The sequence below is a fragment of the Haliotis rubra genome, unplaced genomic scaffold (assembly GCF_003918875.1).
Source record: "Haliotis rubra isolate DU_JTF1 unplaced genomic scaffold, ASM391887v1 Scf182, whole genome shotgun sequence".
Taxonomy (NCBI): Eukaryota; Metazoa; Mollusca; class Gastropoda; order Lepetellida; family Haliotidae; genus Haliotis; species Haliotis rubra.
Genome location: NW_025765803.1, coordinates 684,701 through 700,816, shown reverse-complemented (window position 1 = coordinate 700,816; position 16,116 = coordinate 684,701). Strand labels below are relative to the sequence as shown.

General features: G+C 40.0%; 1 protein-coding gene across 1 annotated transcript; it reads right to left on the bottom strand.

Moving 5' to 3' along the window:
* Positions 1–1,198: 1,198 nt before the first annotated feature.
* Positions 1,199–15,647, bottom strand: LOC124273611. Its single transcript, XM_046708895.1, has 4 exons — positions 15,541–15,647; positions 4,592–4,919; positions 3,602–3,688; positions 1,199–2,799 (listed from the first exon to the last, which is right to left on the bottom strand). The coding sequence occupies exons 2-4, from the start codon at positions 4,815–4,817 to the stop codon at positions 1,199–1,201; spliced, it is 1,914 nt and encodes a 637-aa protein (XP_046564851.1). The 5' UTR covers positions 4,818–4,919; positions 15,541–15,647.
* Positions 15,648–16,116: the final 469 nt, after the last annotated feature.

The following is a 16,116-nucleotide window of genomic DNA, read 5'->3' as shown; positions in this document are numbered from 1 at the left end:
AAGATGTCTGCCCCCTTTGATTCCAGGAAGTCAAACACGCTTTTGTGTCCATTGAAAGCTGCAGCCATGATTGGTGTCCTTCCATTACCGCCTTTGAGGTTGATATTAAAATCTGAAAACAGATGTTCAACCAAAGCCATGTTTCCTCCCTCACAGGCAAGGTGAAGTACACTATCACCAAATGTATCAGGCATAGAGAGGTCTGCCCCCTTTGATTCCAGGAAGTCAAACACGCTTTTGTGTCCATCGAAAGCTGCAGCCATGATTGGTGTCCTCCCATTACCGCCTTTGAGGTTGATATTAGAATCTGATACCAGGTGTTCAACCAAAGCCATGTTTCCTCCCTGACAGGCAAGGTGAAGTACACTATCACCAAATGTATCAAGCATAGAGAGGTCTGCCCCCTTTGATTCCAGGAAGTCAAACACACTTTTGTGTCCATCGAAAGCTGCAGCCATGATTGGTGTCATTCCATTATCGCCTTTGAGGTTGATATTAGAATCTGATACCAGATGTTCAACCAAAGCCATGTTTCCTCCCTCACAGGCAAGGTGAAGTACACTATCACCAAATGTATCAAGCATAGAGAGGTCTGCCCCCTTTGATTCCAGGAAGTCAAACACGCTTTTGTGTCCATTGACAGCTGCAGCCATGATTGGTGTCCATCCATTACCGCCTTTGAGGTTGATATTAGAATCTGATACCAGATGTTCAACCAAAGTCATGTTTCCTCCCTCACAGGCAAGGTGAAGTACACTATCATCAAATGTATCAAGCATAGACAGGTCCGCCCCCTTTGATTCCAGGAAGTCAAACACCTTTTTGTGTCCCTTGAGTGCTGCCAACATGATTGGTGTCCGGCTATCCATGCCTCTTTTGTCAATGCTGACTGAAGGTAGCAGTTGCCTAACAATGGCAATGTTTCCTCTTTGACAAGCAAGATGTAAAACACAATTTCCATCCATGCCCTGAACATCCATATTTGAGATCGATACCAGCTGTTTGAAACATTCCTCTGATCCTGTTTTTGCTGCAACCAGTAGAGGAGTGTAGCCATTCACATCAACCCTGTTTAAAATATCTGTATTTGACTGTGTATTTAACAGTGCCCGAAGTGTGTCTTCGTGTTGTGACTTACACACCAAATGGAAAATGTTTTGCATCCTGGAGTCAGAGGTATGGAGACTGGCTCCAGCTTTCAGAAGATACAAAAGTGTTTCAGTACTGCCATTTTCTGCTGCAGACAACAGCAGTCTGTCCAGTTATTAGTCCAATCCTGTCCATCAGTCTTTGAGAGTAGCCATTGCAGTAACGTCACCTTGTTTGTTTGAGCACAGCCTTCCATAGCTTCTGTGATCTCGTCATCTGTGAACACTTCTCCAGTTTGAGTCTCCACATGTGTAACCAACTGTGGATTATGTCCCAGAACAGCCCAATACAAGAAACACTTTCCTTTTTCTCTTTGGTGAATCCAATCATGCTCCACTGAATCATTTGTGTTGTGTTTCGTCTCACCAAATGTCAGTCTTTTAAGAAGCTGTTCAGCTAGATTGCTGTGCTTGAGGATTGGATGTGTTACTGACTTTGAAAACTGTCCTTGCTTAATAGCATTTGCAAACCGTGTGGACAGAAGATCATAATAGTCTTCGGAAATGAAAATAAAATGAAGATTATCATCAACTTTGGTTTCTATGACGGTTTCTTGGAGTACTCGCTCATACAGAAAGGCATCACTGCAGTTCTTCAAAACAAAGCTTGGATTGATGCTATTATATAAAACACATGCACATGCATCATAGATTGAAGAATGAGCAAAGGCAACAGTGTCTCCTCTTGTGAAAAATGTACCTCTGAAACTACGTGCTGCTTGACACATCCCCGAGCGTGTTGCTGTAGGTATTAGACGTATCACAATGTTGACTTTCTCATCCAACTCCTGGTCTGCATCATCACTTTCTAACTTTGTCAGTTGTAATCTGCCTTCACAAAGTAACATCAGGACAAACACTGCAGATCGATCATTCATAGCACCGATTATGTCAGTGAGTTCCCCTCTCAAATAAGACAATGGTTCTTTGAAAAGCTTTCTAGGATTGTTTGAAAAAGTACAAAGTTTACATATGAGCGGGAATCCAAATAATTTTGAAGGTATTTCCAAATCACTGTATTCGGGTAGATTACCTTTGGAACAGTCATCTGGTATGTTCTTATGTCTCTCATATATTTGCTGTTCCTCTGCTGGGGAAAGACTGTGTAAGGTTATATTCATCACTGCTTGTTCCTCAAACAGAGGAAAACAAACAAAGTGCAGTTGTGGAAGTCCGCCTTGAAAGTTGTATGACTTTGTTGTGAATATGACACGAATATCCTTTCTTTGACTTTTTCTTTCATCATCCTGCTTGTGTTTACTTTCCTCTTTCCTAACTGACTGAATTTGTTTCAGGGCCTGCTTACAGTTTTCTAAATGGAGAAGAAGATTTTTAAGAAATGATTTAATCAGTAGAACATTAGTGGACAAGCCTACAGTACCAAACATGTCATCGATGATGAGAAATACTCTTGGAGTAGAACTGAGGCAGATGTCCAAATCAAACTTGTCAATGCTGTCCACAAACACGACCTGGTAACCTCGGTTTCTGTACTGTGAACTCAATATCAGAGCCATTGTGGTCTTCCCTTCTCCTGAGGCACCACAGATTGTCACGTAACCAAACGTTTCAAGTTTACGCTTCACCTGTCTGTAGACATCTGTTTCAACAAATGTTTTCTTGGCTTCATTTAGAAGAAGTTCGAGAGTACCTGTGGACAAATACGACATTGTATAAACATACATGTGTTGTGCTTAGGACACATCGACGTGATTAAATATACTGATGTTGAAGTCGTTAACGTGGGTAATTAATGTAAACTAAAATACACATACAATTTAACCATAATCAGGCCAGAGTTGCCTACTTAAGATCGTGACGTGATGAGTGCAAAATAGCGCCGTCTAGTTTATGGGCAAAACATCATGAATATCAATGTATGATAAGAAATGGTTGTCAAATAGTCATTTTCTGGATCTTTAATATTTTGTAACTTATCGAAATATTTTGCATTTTGCCTTTTACTACTATGTTCTGACTGCAAAACATAAGTGGTATTTGAGATACCCTTATCACCAGAGTTATACAGATGCTTTGACAAATCTCTTTGTGCGGGATGTTTAATGTCACAGTTAAAAATAGTCAAGCTGTATAACGACAGTCTGTAAGTAAATACTTGTGATGAGTTACAAACAACGCTGTCAGGTAAGTCGAAATGAGCACAACCATTTAACTGCCTCTTACAGAATGCATAGGATGAAGTTCTTATTCATTCAGTTTCACAGTTTCTCATGGGTCTGCCTCTGTGAGTGAGTGAGTGAGTTTAGTTTTACGCCGCACTCAGCAATATTCCAGCTATCTGCCTCTATGACTAGTAATAGCATGCCGAAGGCACATATTCTACCTGAGGCCCATCTGGGTATTTTGATTGTTTTAACATTTATTTGTAAAGAATTTTCATTGAAAGTTTGCAAGTGTGTAATCAAGGCTTGGCTTGGTCTGTGTTAACTCACCATCTCCGACCGTCCCGGGAACTGTCTGTCCAGTGGAAATATTAACGTACTTCGAGTTGGAAACATTGATAGCGGAGGCAGAACCACCTGGCAACATATCCATGCTAATGTTCAACAACCAGCTCCGTTAATACAATATAAAGAGGGCTGCAGTTGTTTTTATTAGTATTTGAGTGTATGATTCAAACTGGACCAAGTTAATGTCAGTCTCTTCCTTTAAGTCACTGGTGCAAATCAATAACCAAAAGCAGCAAGATGCCATGTAAAGTCTGCTCATTGATCAGGCCAAATGACTCTGTATAAATGTCTCTGAATGAATACCCACTGCTTTATGTTCCATTCAGTTTGCAGAATGTGTTAACCTTGTATGACAAGTTAAAAAAAGATTTATATATGTGCCCTTTAAATATTGTACGATTACTGACTGTTTGATACCAAGCAACCTGTGAAGTCATAGTGGGCTCCATTTTGCATTTACTAATTATTGGGATTTGCAATAAGTCTGTGTTCTATATCATGAAATCTGGAATATTTGTAGGCTCTAACGAAGGTTTCTTCGAACTGAGTGAGTTACCTTTCATGCCGCACTCAGCAATATTCTAGCTATATGACGATGGTCTGTAAATAATCGAGCCTGGACCAGACAATCCAGTGATTAACAGCATGAGCATCGAACGACGTAATTGGGACATAAAGGCATGTGTCAACCAAGTCAGCGAGTCTGACCACCCGATCCCGTTAGTAGCCTCATACGACAAGCATGTTTTCTGAAGATCAATTCAAACCCGGATTTTCACCGGTGTTCTTCGAAAGTACAGGAAATAGCCTCTCATTTGTTATACACACCACGGTTCTCTAAAGCATGTTTCGTAAAGTCTATAGTACAACTGTAAAATATATATAGCAGTGCAATGAATGATTAATGGAGTACACAGCGCTTGTAAGACCTATGTGACGCTAAGGTAGAGTGAAGAAAAACTGCACACGTACCACGCCCTGGATTGGACAGGAAAGGCTGACTCCTTTGCGTGGCAATGGCCGAATGATCTTCAGAGAAACGTCCACGATCAGTCAGCCTGGCAATGGCCAAGTGGTTTCCAGGATCCTCCTCGTGTAGATCTGAGCCGCCATGGACCGTAGGATCTTCCTCGCTTGAACCACCCATGGCTTCGCCTGAACCACCCATGGCTTCCCTGTCCGGGTCTGAACTGGCCATGACCTAGAAGTTGTCAATATTCCCTGCCCGAGTTGTCCTCAATGATGGTAGGTGTCTCCGCGTGGATGACAAATATACAATCTTCACGGGAATCGCACAATCCTGCAAAATAATCACCACCGCTACTACAGAACGCCATACGATATATACCATTAAAAAAGTAGGGGATATTGTATTTACGAGATTGATAAAATTCAAATGATGAAGCCAAGGAGGAAACAGATGATGAAGAGAAATTAAGGGAAAGTGTGACAATTTATTCCATTCCTTTGGAAATGTTTCATCTGTATGGATATACATTACGTTTTCCCATATGCATTGGCATTGGCTAGTAGTATGCTTGCAAAATGGAATACCCCTAGTTGTTTTAATGGTATATATGCATTTATAGATGATATATGGAACATATATGTGTGCCTGTTTGTTGGAATTGACCCTTGTGAAATCATAATGGATACCAATTTTGTCTTCCAACATGAGTTTGACATAAAGATCTGTCTTTCAAACCATTAAGAACCATCTACATACTAAGTCGTGAGTTGTCAGATGGCATACTTTACACAGTCACTGACAGAGAGGAGATGAACCTTTAGGCTCATGAATGGCTCAAGATAGTCAAGAAAATCGTTCCTTCACTTTTTTGTGGTGTTGTTATTGACTAACGCCACACTCTGCAATTTTCCAGCTATATGGCGGCAGTAGGTAAATAAGTGAGACTGGACCAGACACTCCAGTATTTGACACCCTGAGCATCGATCTACGCAATACGGATACGAAGACATCCATGAACCAAGTCTGAGAGAATGATCACCCGAACCCATTAGTCGCCTCTTAAACAGGTTGCATAGACTCCCATTGACAACGGGCTACACAAGCAGAATGCAAAACCAAAAGAAAGTATCAAACATTCATAGTGAGTGAGTTAATATGTAACGTCACATCGGCAATACCTCAGCCATATCGTGACAAAAACAATTTATACTGTAAAAAGTGAAAACATTTGGAGTATTAAAAGATGTCGACGATTGACTTTAAAAACACTAGAGAATCACAGGTGGGAATATAAACTAGCGAGCAAAGTTAATCAAACATCATTAGATTCAGAGAATGAGCCAACATGACGCTTGCTCACAAGCTGCTTGATCATGTCTTGCTTGGCTGTGTTGAATATTCCATGACAAGGGATAACTATTTTTAATCACGAACTACGAAGGATCTTTTTATAACATTAGTTCTCATTTAATTATTGCATTTTTAAAAGAATTAGATTTGTTAAATGATTTGTAGATAGATAAATATTTTATGATTTGAAGTTTGAATTAGTAACTCAGATTGTTAGTGGCTGTATCCTCGAAGGAGGTTAAAGTACTGTCCAATTATTGTCCTCCTGGGAGGGTACGTAAGTCCCAAAACATTCATAGTAAATTTAAACTTTCCACTTTTTTAATCGTAGCATATGTGTATTTTTAATTTATGGCTAGATGTGTCTCAATTGCTAACAACTGAAGGGATGGTGTAAATCAAGCTATGGTCCATGCAGGAAGCAAATGTACTGTAAGTCACCATGGACTCTAGTATGGTGATCTACCTTCAGTTGGCACCCGTGAAGAGCCATCTCCTCGTGGTGGGTGCTGGGTAACACTAAGCGCTCTTCAACCCCCCGTTGTGGACCCGGGGGTATATTTGGTCCACCAACCCGTTTGCCGTGGGTTGCGCCCCTGTGTCGGTTGAGGACGGGATTCTGGTGGTTGAGGGCACTGGGAGCCTGGAACCGTGTTCCTTTTGCCCAACACACCACTTCGCCCCTTACTTCACCTAGACGGGTGGTAGAACTGGCCCGGTTCTATCAATCGGCTGGTCACGCCAAGGCCTGTGCATGGTGAATATATTATTTGCACATATTCTTATTTTGGGGCTTTGGATAGTTTGATCCTCAATATACAAATTATTCTTATGTTACATTGCCTAGAGTCCTATGCCAGAAGGCGGTGGCTCATGGGCCAATCTGGTGATGTTGACCGCTGAATTCTATTTGTCTTTAGATTATTGTTATGGGCCGAACCAGCTTGACAACTGATCCATTAGACAAATATAGCTATTCGTGTCATATTTGCTGGAGTATGAAACCCCTGTATCCCTGGTGTTAGCATCCTGGAGATCCGGTGCGAGTCTACCCTGTTCTTGTTGACGCTCCATGGTGGGTGGGCAGCAGGGGTGTTGAATCATTTCCTTTCATCATGGTACTATACTACCAATCAAAAGTTTAGACTCACCTAAAGCACTCACTATATGTTATGTATAAATACATGGTTACATCGAGGATGAATTTCCCCACTAATACTTGGGGGAACCAACAGCACCTTATGCAGATGAATTGTACGAGGATCATGCATCAAATTGCTAAAAAGCATGTGCAAATATCGTTCATGTGAACAGCTACGTTTTGGTGTAAAGCTTTGTTAAGAATTCGCCAATTTTCACTGATTTTCATCATTTACTTAACTCATGACAATAATCTTTTCCAAGATACGAATTTGTTTTACAATACTTTAGTTCATCTGTAAACAGTACCTTCAAACTGAATGGAATATTTTGCAAAATCAGATTTGGAACAGTTGACTGAAGTAAGTGGCTACATTTACACTAGTGAGTCTAAACTTTTGATGGGTAGTATATTACATTCTGGTTCATCTCGTAGTGAGAAGAAAAGGCGTTTTGAGGATTTTGATCCTTTAAGTGGAAACATTATTCCAAACAATGATTCTTGGACTGATTTTTTACCGATCAAGCTTAACCCATTCGCTATTTCAAAGGCTGTATCTGGGATTTGTGGTGAGGTTAACAACGTCACCCGGCTCCGTATTGGTTCACTTCTTGTGGAGTGTGCACGGAGGCAGCAATCTCTAAATTTGTTATCGATCAAAACATTTGCAAATGTTGAGGTTGCTGTGTCGGTGCACAGGGCACTGAACTCTTGTCGAGGCATTGTTCGTGACAAGGCTCGTTGCCTGTCTGACATCACTGCAGGAAATCACTGTGGAGTTGAAGAAACAGGCGGTAACAGCAGTCAAACGCTTCACAATAAAGAAATATGGTATCGCTGTAAATACAAACACGTATCTCATGACATTTGCTTGATCAACCGTTCCAGCATCAATCAAAATGGGTTTTTTTCAATATCGGAGTGGAGGTGTATGTCCCCAATCCACTCCGATGCTACAGTCCGTTTGAGTCAGAAACGGACCGATGAAATGCAAATTTGATCATTGTACAAAATTGCCACAGAAGAATAAATAGTACACATGTTTATCATTTACTAATACCCAAAAGCTTTCTTATATTTGAAAATTTTCCGGACTCCACCAAAAAAAGTGTTTAAGAAATTATCATCATTGAAAACGCAAAAGTTGTTATCTGTCGCGGAGGGGTGAAACTGCAGAAACGGAACAGCCAGTCATGGCGGGGGACATCTCAAAATCTATTCCGGTAGACCTGTCGGTTCCTCGTCCGTCGTAGTGTCATAGTCACGACTTAAAGGGATGACAAGTGGTGCCACAGTTGCCTGTTGTAAGCCATCCCGAGACCAGTAACCTTGTTACCCCAGTCACCAAGTCAACGTCCGCATCTCAGACAGAGAGTCAGCCTGAGATACACTCACAAATGTTTATTAAGCAACCAGTTCCTATTCACTCAACAAAAGGAAAGCACAAAGGAAAAAACTGAAAAGAAAAAACAATCACCATCCCTTCATCTCCAGAGGTTCCTTTACAGAACTCATTTGAATCTCTTGACATGGAGGTTACTCTGTCCTCCCAGGACAGGCGGAAGAATAGTTTCTCCTCACATTCACGTGAAAGATCGCCCATTGAGCCCCCATGACACAGTTGTCACATATACTGCAATGGAATTGTAGAGGACTGAAAAATAATTTCAGTGAAATGCAATTGCTGATACAGGACTTCCAGCCAGCAGCGTTATGTCTCCAAGAGACATATTTAAAAACTACTGATACCTTTACTTTGAGACAGTACAACGATTATCATTCTTTTTCCCCTCCGGGAGATTGAGCAACTGGAGGCCCTTCTATTTTGGTTCACAAGAACGTCACACACAGCCCTGTCACGCTAAATACGAATCTTCAAACTGTTGCTGTTCGTCTGACTCTACACATTGCTTTGACATTGTGCAATTTGTATATCCCTCCATCTTCCGATATTCGACAATCAGATCTTCAAAATCTATATGATCAGCTTCCCAAACTATGTATTATCATGGGTGATCTGGACGCACACAACCCGCTTTTGGGAAGTGTTCATACTAATAACAAAGGGAAAATCCTCGAGGAATTTATTTCAGGTAATAATTTATGTATATTTAACAACGATTCATCCACCTATTTACATCCAGCTACGGGAACATATTCTTCCCTGGATTTGTCACTCGCCGAATCCACCTTATTTAATGAATTTGAATGGATGGTCCATGATGACTTATGTGGGAGTGATCATTTTCCCACCATTCTCAAAACAATCAATCCTGGTGATGATCCTCCATTATCAAGAAGGAACTTCGCCAGGGCTGATTGGTCATTATATGAGACTATGTGTGTTGAACGCTTAAATCATGATCGTTTTATGGACAGTGAAGATCCTATACAGCCTTTTCGGATATACTAAATGACATCACTGACAGAACAATTCCACAGTCCTCTGCAATTCCACATATTCGTAAACCATGGTTTAATAACGAATGTAAACAAGCCAGGAAGTGTAGGAAAAAAGACGAAAAATACTTTCCACGACATCCTACAGTTCATAATTAGACAAAGTTAAAATGCTATATGCTAAGGCTCGACGCGCATTTAAACATTATAAGCGTCAGTCTTGGCGAAACTATGTTTCCAAAATAAATTTGCGCACACCAGTTTCAAAGGTGTGGAACATGATAGAAAGAATTAAGGGCAAAGGTTCCAAATCTACCGTTCATCATTTAAAGGATGGTGGTAATGTTTTTACTGATAAGGCTGACATTACCATTAAGCTTGGTGAAACTCTCGCCAAACATTCGTTAATTCATCCAATTATGTCCCTGAGTTTCAGAAACACCAGAAACAACAGGAGAAGAAAAGAATTAATTTTTACTCAAATAATGGTTAACACTACAACGAATTATTTTCACTACATGAGCTACGTATCGCCCTTGAACAAGCTGATGATACAGCAACAGGAGCTGATAATATTCACTATCAGCTTTTGAAGCATTTACCTGAATCGTGTTTGGAAACACTTTTGAATATTTTTGACACAATATGGACTTCAGGGAATGTCCCGAATTCGTGGCGTAATGCCATTGTTGTCCCCATTCCAAAACCTGGCCGGGATCATACTGGTCCGTCTAATTACAGACCAATCTCTCTAACGGGTTGTGTCTGTAAAACCATGTAACGAATGGTAAACAATAGATTAACTTGGTATCTTGAAACCAATAACCTTATTACAAATATTCAATGTGGTTTCAGGAAAAATCGAAGAACCATTGATCATTTGGTACGTTTAGAATCCTTTGTTAAAAATGCTATAATAAATAAACAACATGCAGTATAGATATTCTCTGATCTCGAGAAAGCGTACGATACCACCTTGAAGCATGGCATTTTAAAGGATTTACATGATTTTGGTTGAGGGGTCGTTTTCCTCTTTTTATATCACAGTTGATATCAGACAGGCAATTTCCGAGTGGGTTCAACCCTGTCTGACCATTACAATCAGGATCAGGGTGTCCCACAAGGCCGTATTTTGTCTACCACTATATTTAACATTAAGATCAACAGTTTATCGGAGGTTTTAAACGATTCAGTCGATGGATCACTTTTTGTGGATGATTTTAATTTTTCTTGTCGCGGTAAGAATGTGCATACTATTGAACGGCAACTGCTGTTGTGTTTAAACAAAATAAATAAATGGTGTTTTGAAAACGGCTTTAAATTTGCAAAGTACAAAACTCATTGTCTTCACTTTTTTAGAAAATATAAGCCTCATAAGGACCCAGATGGTACGTAAGTCCCAAAGCATTCAATGTAAATTTAAATCTACTAATAGCTGAAGGGATGGTGTAAATCCAGCTAGGGTCCATGCACTGTAAGTCCCATGGTCCCTGGCATGGTGATCTACCTTCATTTGTTGGCAATCTATAGCCCGTTTTTATATTGTATTGTCATATATAGTTAAACGGTTTTAGATTTATTTACTAGTTTTAAATTCGTCTCTGTGATAGTCTAGTTATTTTACTGTCTTTCGCAGACAGCTTTTTATAATTTACTATTACTTACTATGTATACCAATTAACGATAGGGCTGTAATATTGCCGATGTGACGATAAATTTTAGCTCACTCACTCATTTGTTGGCGATCTATAGCCTGTTTTTATATTACGTATTGTCCAAATAATGCTATTAGTTTAAATGCTAGTTTTAAATTCGAAGTGTGATAGTTAAGTTGTTTTACTGTCCTTTGACGACAGGTTTTATAATACATACATATCATTTATAACTGTCCAATTTATTCTCTTCACGATATGGCTGAAAAATTGCCGATGTGACGTTAAATATTAACTCAATCACTCCCTCCAGTGTGTAGAGTTTGGAGGGTTTTGTTTTGTTTTTCATGTGAATAACACTGATTTGCTATTTCATGTGTTTGTAATATGTTGGTCAGAATAGGCTACAAATCGTCAACACTTGATCAGTAAACCATAGTGGTTCCAACACACATGCTTATGATGTGGTCATATTCTTAAGTGGCCTCCAAGTTGGACAGAAACTCTCATACAGTACCCATTTTACACTAAACTATACCTCAGTACACTCTTCACATGAAGCTCTCCTTCAGTACCCATTTTGCACTAAACTTCTCCTCAATTCATCAATGAAAATCTCCTTCAGTACCCATTCTACATTAAACCTGTCCTCAGTACACACTTCACATGAAGCTCTCCTTCAGTACCCAGTTTACACTAAACCTGTCCTCAGTACCCACCTCACATGAAACTCTCCTTCAGTTCCCATTTTACACTAAACTATTCCTCAGTACCCATCTGACATGAGAAGCAGTATGTACTTTCGACGTTTTGATAAAACATATCTCTTACTCCATGACTTTCGCAAGTCATTTTCATAGTCCACACCTTCGTCTATCAATTCACAGACATATTTTACCTTCGTGTAAAATAGTTTAATTTCATTGGTCAATGACATTTTAACAAGTTTCCGTGTCAGGAGGGTGACAACTAGAAGAAATATTACCCGCTGCCACGGTAGCCACCACTCTTTTAGTACCCACTTTACTCAACAAAACGACTAGATTTAATACCACTTTTTTAGACTTTGAATTAAAAAAAACAAGATATCATCGGAGACGAACGCGGGCCGGCCCATGGGCGAGCGAGTTTAAATTTTGAGTTTTCGAAAAATTATTTTTCATTTTTTCATCCTTAGGATATATTCATAACAAATGCATGTTTAATTTTGTCGAATCCCTTGTCAGAAGGTGCCCACAGTGAGGAGAGTTTCTGGACTTTTGTGAGATAGTGCAGGGGCTTGTGTAATTTCGTAGAAATTTCATGTTAATTTTTGGTATGGATTCAGGAAAAACATGGATCCATCTTGTCTGTTTGCTATAAGTGTCATTGTGGGATGATTGAAAATGAGTTCCCAAAATTTCTTGCGACACCATTTCGCGAAAAACATGTTTACACAAACCTATCACAACATAGATCCTTTTGTTCATTCCATTTCGACTAATGACCATCCAAGACCAGGAAGACTGTGCGTCATCACACTAGCCCAAGATCACTTCATCCGGGTAACCCATCTACGTGACTAACATCATTCCGCCCGGGACACAGCACAAGAACGGTTTGGAGCCAGGAGAATGTCCGACCAGGAAATCAGGAACCGTCTCCGAGAGCTAGGTATGCGTGCCAGACGCCCAAAAAGTTGCCCCCTGTCTGACACGATTACATCAACGTCCGCGAGTCAGGTGGTGTAACGCGGTGCAGCCATGGAACCTTGGAAACTGGAGGCACATACGGTTCAGTGATGAATCGCGGTATCCCCTCAAGCAACGTGATGAAAGACAACGTGTCAACAGACCACGCAATGAACATTTTGCATCCAACTGGATCAGGCAAGTGGGCAGATTTCGTTGAGATGGTGTGATGATGTGGGGAGCCATCTCATACACCTGCAGATCGGAATTGGTGCTCGTTCAAGGCAATCTTACGGCCGGTCGATACAACGACCAGGTTCTCTGTCCTCACGTGCATCGCCTTGTCGACCGCCTAAGGGAACTGTACCAGCAGGATAACGCCAGACCTCACACAGCACGTGCTACAGTGGACTACCTGGACGATAAAACATTTATCAGCCCCCTCACCCCCGGCCCTCCAGATCTGAAACCTGTGGGATCAGATAGATAAACGTGTACGTCAACGTCGTCATCCGCCATTGTTGCTTTAACAGTAACTATTGTTCAACATGCTGCAGGTAGAATGGAGAAGGATTCCACAACGAAACATCCAGCAACTGATTCAGTCTGTGTCAAGAAGATGTCGTTCAGTTCTAGCAGTAAGAGGTGGTCATACAAGGTAGTAACGTCAACTTCACCTCGTGGACAGCAGTAATAGCTATGATGACAATCACTCTTGTAAAATGCGCACGAGATACCAATGTATTGCTCTACATAATTTCAATGCCGTACCGTTTATTTTCGTTGATTTACATCATTGAATAAGACCAAATTTTTCAATGATATTTTGCTTATGCGTTTCTTTTTTTGAAGAGTGTACTTTCTTCACCATCTAATTGTTTTGTCCTAGGGACGTACCCAATAGATCCAGAAAGATTCATTGAAATCCATCTAGTGGGTTTTGAGTAAAGATACTAACACATAAATACACTTACACAAACAGGGTTGAATGCATACCCTCTGCAACAAACCTTCGGTTTTGGCAGAAGCAATTATCATCATATTGATTATTATGCATACATATATTATTGAGATTCATGATATATAATGGTAGTTGTAAAACACACATCGCAAGGTACATTTTGATATACCACATGCCTATGTTGTAATTGTTTCATAAAAACATGTTTTTCTCACATTGGTGTAGCTCGATTAAGGGTACCGATGTCCAGTTACCCTAGAATGACACTTATAATCTTCAGAAAAAATGGAACCATGGTTTTCTGAATCTATACGCAATACTGATTACAATTATCAGTGGTTCCAACAATTAACATGTACTTCCCACGGAAAGCATTTTTGCTACATAAGCCCCTGAACTAAGAACGTAAACTTAAGAATTATCAGGCGATATAAAGGCCAAACATAAACATATCGTGAAGCAGTATGTACTTTCGACGTTTGGATAAAATATATCTCTTACTTCATGACTTTCGAAAGCCATTTTCATAGCCCACACCTTCGTCCATCAATTCACAGACTTGTCTTACCTTCGTGTAAAATACTTTAATTTCATTGGTCAATGACGCTTTAACAAGTTTGCGTGTCACCCCTCCCAGGATGGTGACAACTGGAAAAAATATAACCCGTTGCCACGGTAACCGCCAATCTATCAGCCGAGAAGATGTATCGCTAACAATCGTATGACTTCATAATATGACACATGCAGTGCATGGAGTTCGAAAATCGTTCGATTAGCTGTTTTTGAGTTCACTATGTACACATTTGTTCTACCGACTTTTACTGCCTTTTGAAAACTGTTTTAAACATTGCATCGTTTGCACATTCAACTTAAATATAATTAACCATTTTTACAGCAGTTTTACGCTTGTCAGAATATGTTTCTCTGACTTTAAAAATCCAGTCGAGAGGCAGACGCCATTTTGTTTACATGTCCTTTACCCTTCAAAGATTTGATTTAACATAGTTGGTTGCGAGCTTATCGATCTTAAATATAAAAAAGATTGTATTGTACATTTAACATGGCGGTAAGATAACTACGCTGTAAACTTCTCACTCGTGTAATACGGTCTTATGTACGCCTTTTTGTAGCAGTGTTATACCTTGCCTACCGACTCGGATGACACTGTTATGAAAAGGCGTACATCAGACCGTATTACCCGAGGGACAGGATACAGCTTATAGAATCCATGAGATCAAAGTGATTATTACTCGCCCGTGGAAGATTCTGCAGTGTAATATTTTACGGCAATATCACACTAAAGTAATACCGCTAGACGTATGACGACATAATAGTTTACGGTTATGACGTCACAATGCTAATACCTCTGTCACAATGGTATTAGACCTTGCTTGACTCGCGGAAAGCTGAGAGTCATCACACTGTAAGTAGTTTCTATCATTTTTTGTTGTAGAGTAAAAAACAGAATACTAAACTAGCTTCCGTGAAATACCATTGTTATGAAACTCGTGAAAGTTTTGTATCAAACTCGATTTCGCTCGTTTGATACCAAATCATTAACTAGTTTCATAAAAATGGTATTATACGAAAGGTCGTTTAGTATCTTCTATATATCAAATAATGGATTACAGTGTGTTACATCAACGGCCGTCTATGTTGTTAGTAATTTCTAGATTTATGCATATTGTATTTGTATCCCCTTGGAGCGTTTCCTCTTACCACGAACAGAGATATGTAACAATACACCAACATTTCACAAAAACAAGAACCATCTTACCTACACTGCTCTCTGTCGGGTTCGGCTGGGTTGTGATATCGAGGACAGAATGATCACCTGATGTAATAAACAACCTTACTGTGACAAGCAAAGGGGCCTGATCAAGGTTGTTATAAATCTATACAATCGTTTATGACAACATAAACGAGTGTGTTTCTGTGTTTAAGTGTGGTAGATTCGTACACAGATTGGTAGATTCGTTTCCACCGCCCCCTAACGATTACGACTCACTGGAACGTATGTGCTGAAAATTTCATCATGTTTTGAGTTATTACCATTTGCCGTCACCTCACGTGGGCCTCTCTGTTCACTGGAAACTCGGCTTCTACTTTGACATTCGCTCGAGTTAACACACTTTGTATAGGTTTAACACAGGGCACGGTGACATCACCTCCACCACCTCCCATCTACCCTGCAAGAAAATCGTTCCCACTATCAATGAAAGTTATTTACGAAGTGATTTCAAATATGAATATACAATGCCATTTAGAAAGTGGTCAAATGTATCTCATGTTACATTTGGGATTATACTTTCTCAGTAAAGTGAAGATTCTTTTGTTGGCTTGAGTCCATCTC

Bases quoted from the DNA above. Each gene is read 5' to 3' on its own strand.
- LOC124273611 (XM_046708895.1), bottom strand. From the start codon at position 4,817: ATGGCCAGTTCAGACCCGGACAGGGAAGCCATGGGTGGTTCAGGCGAA. The intron at 3,689-4,591 runs GTACGTGTGCAG...ATATGTTGCCAG, and splicing joins CCTGTCCAATCCAGGGCGTG to GTGGTTCTGCCTCCGCTATC. The intron at 2,800-3,601 runs GTGAGTTAACAC...ATTTGTCCACAG, and splicing joins TCCCGGGACGGTCGGAGATG to GTACTCTCGAACTTCTTCTA.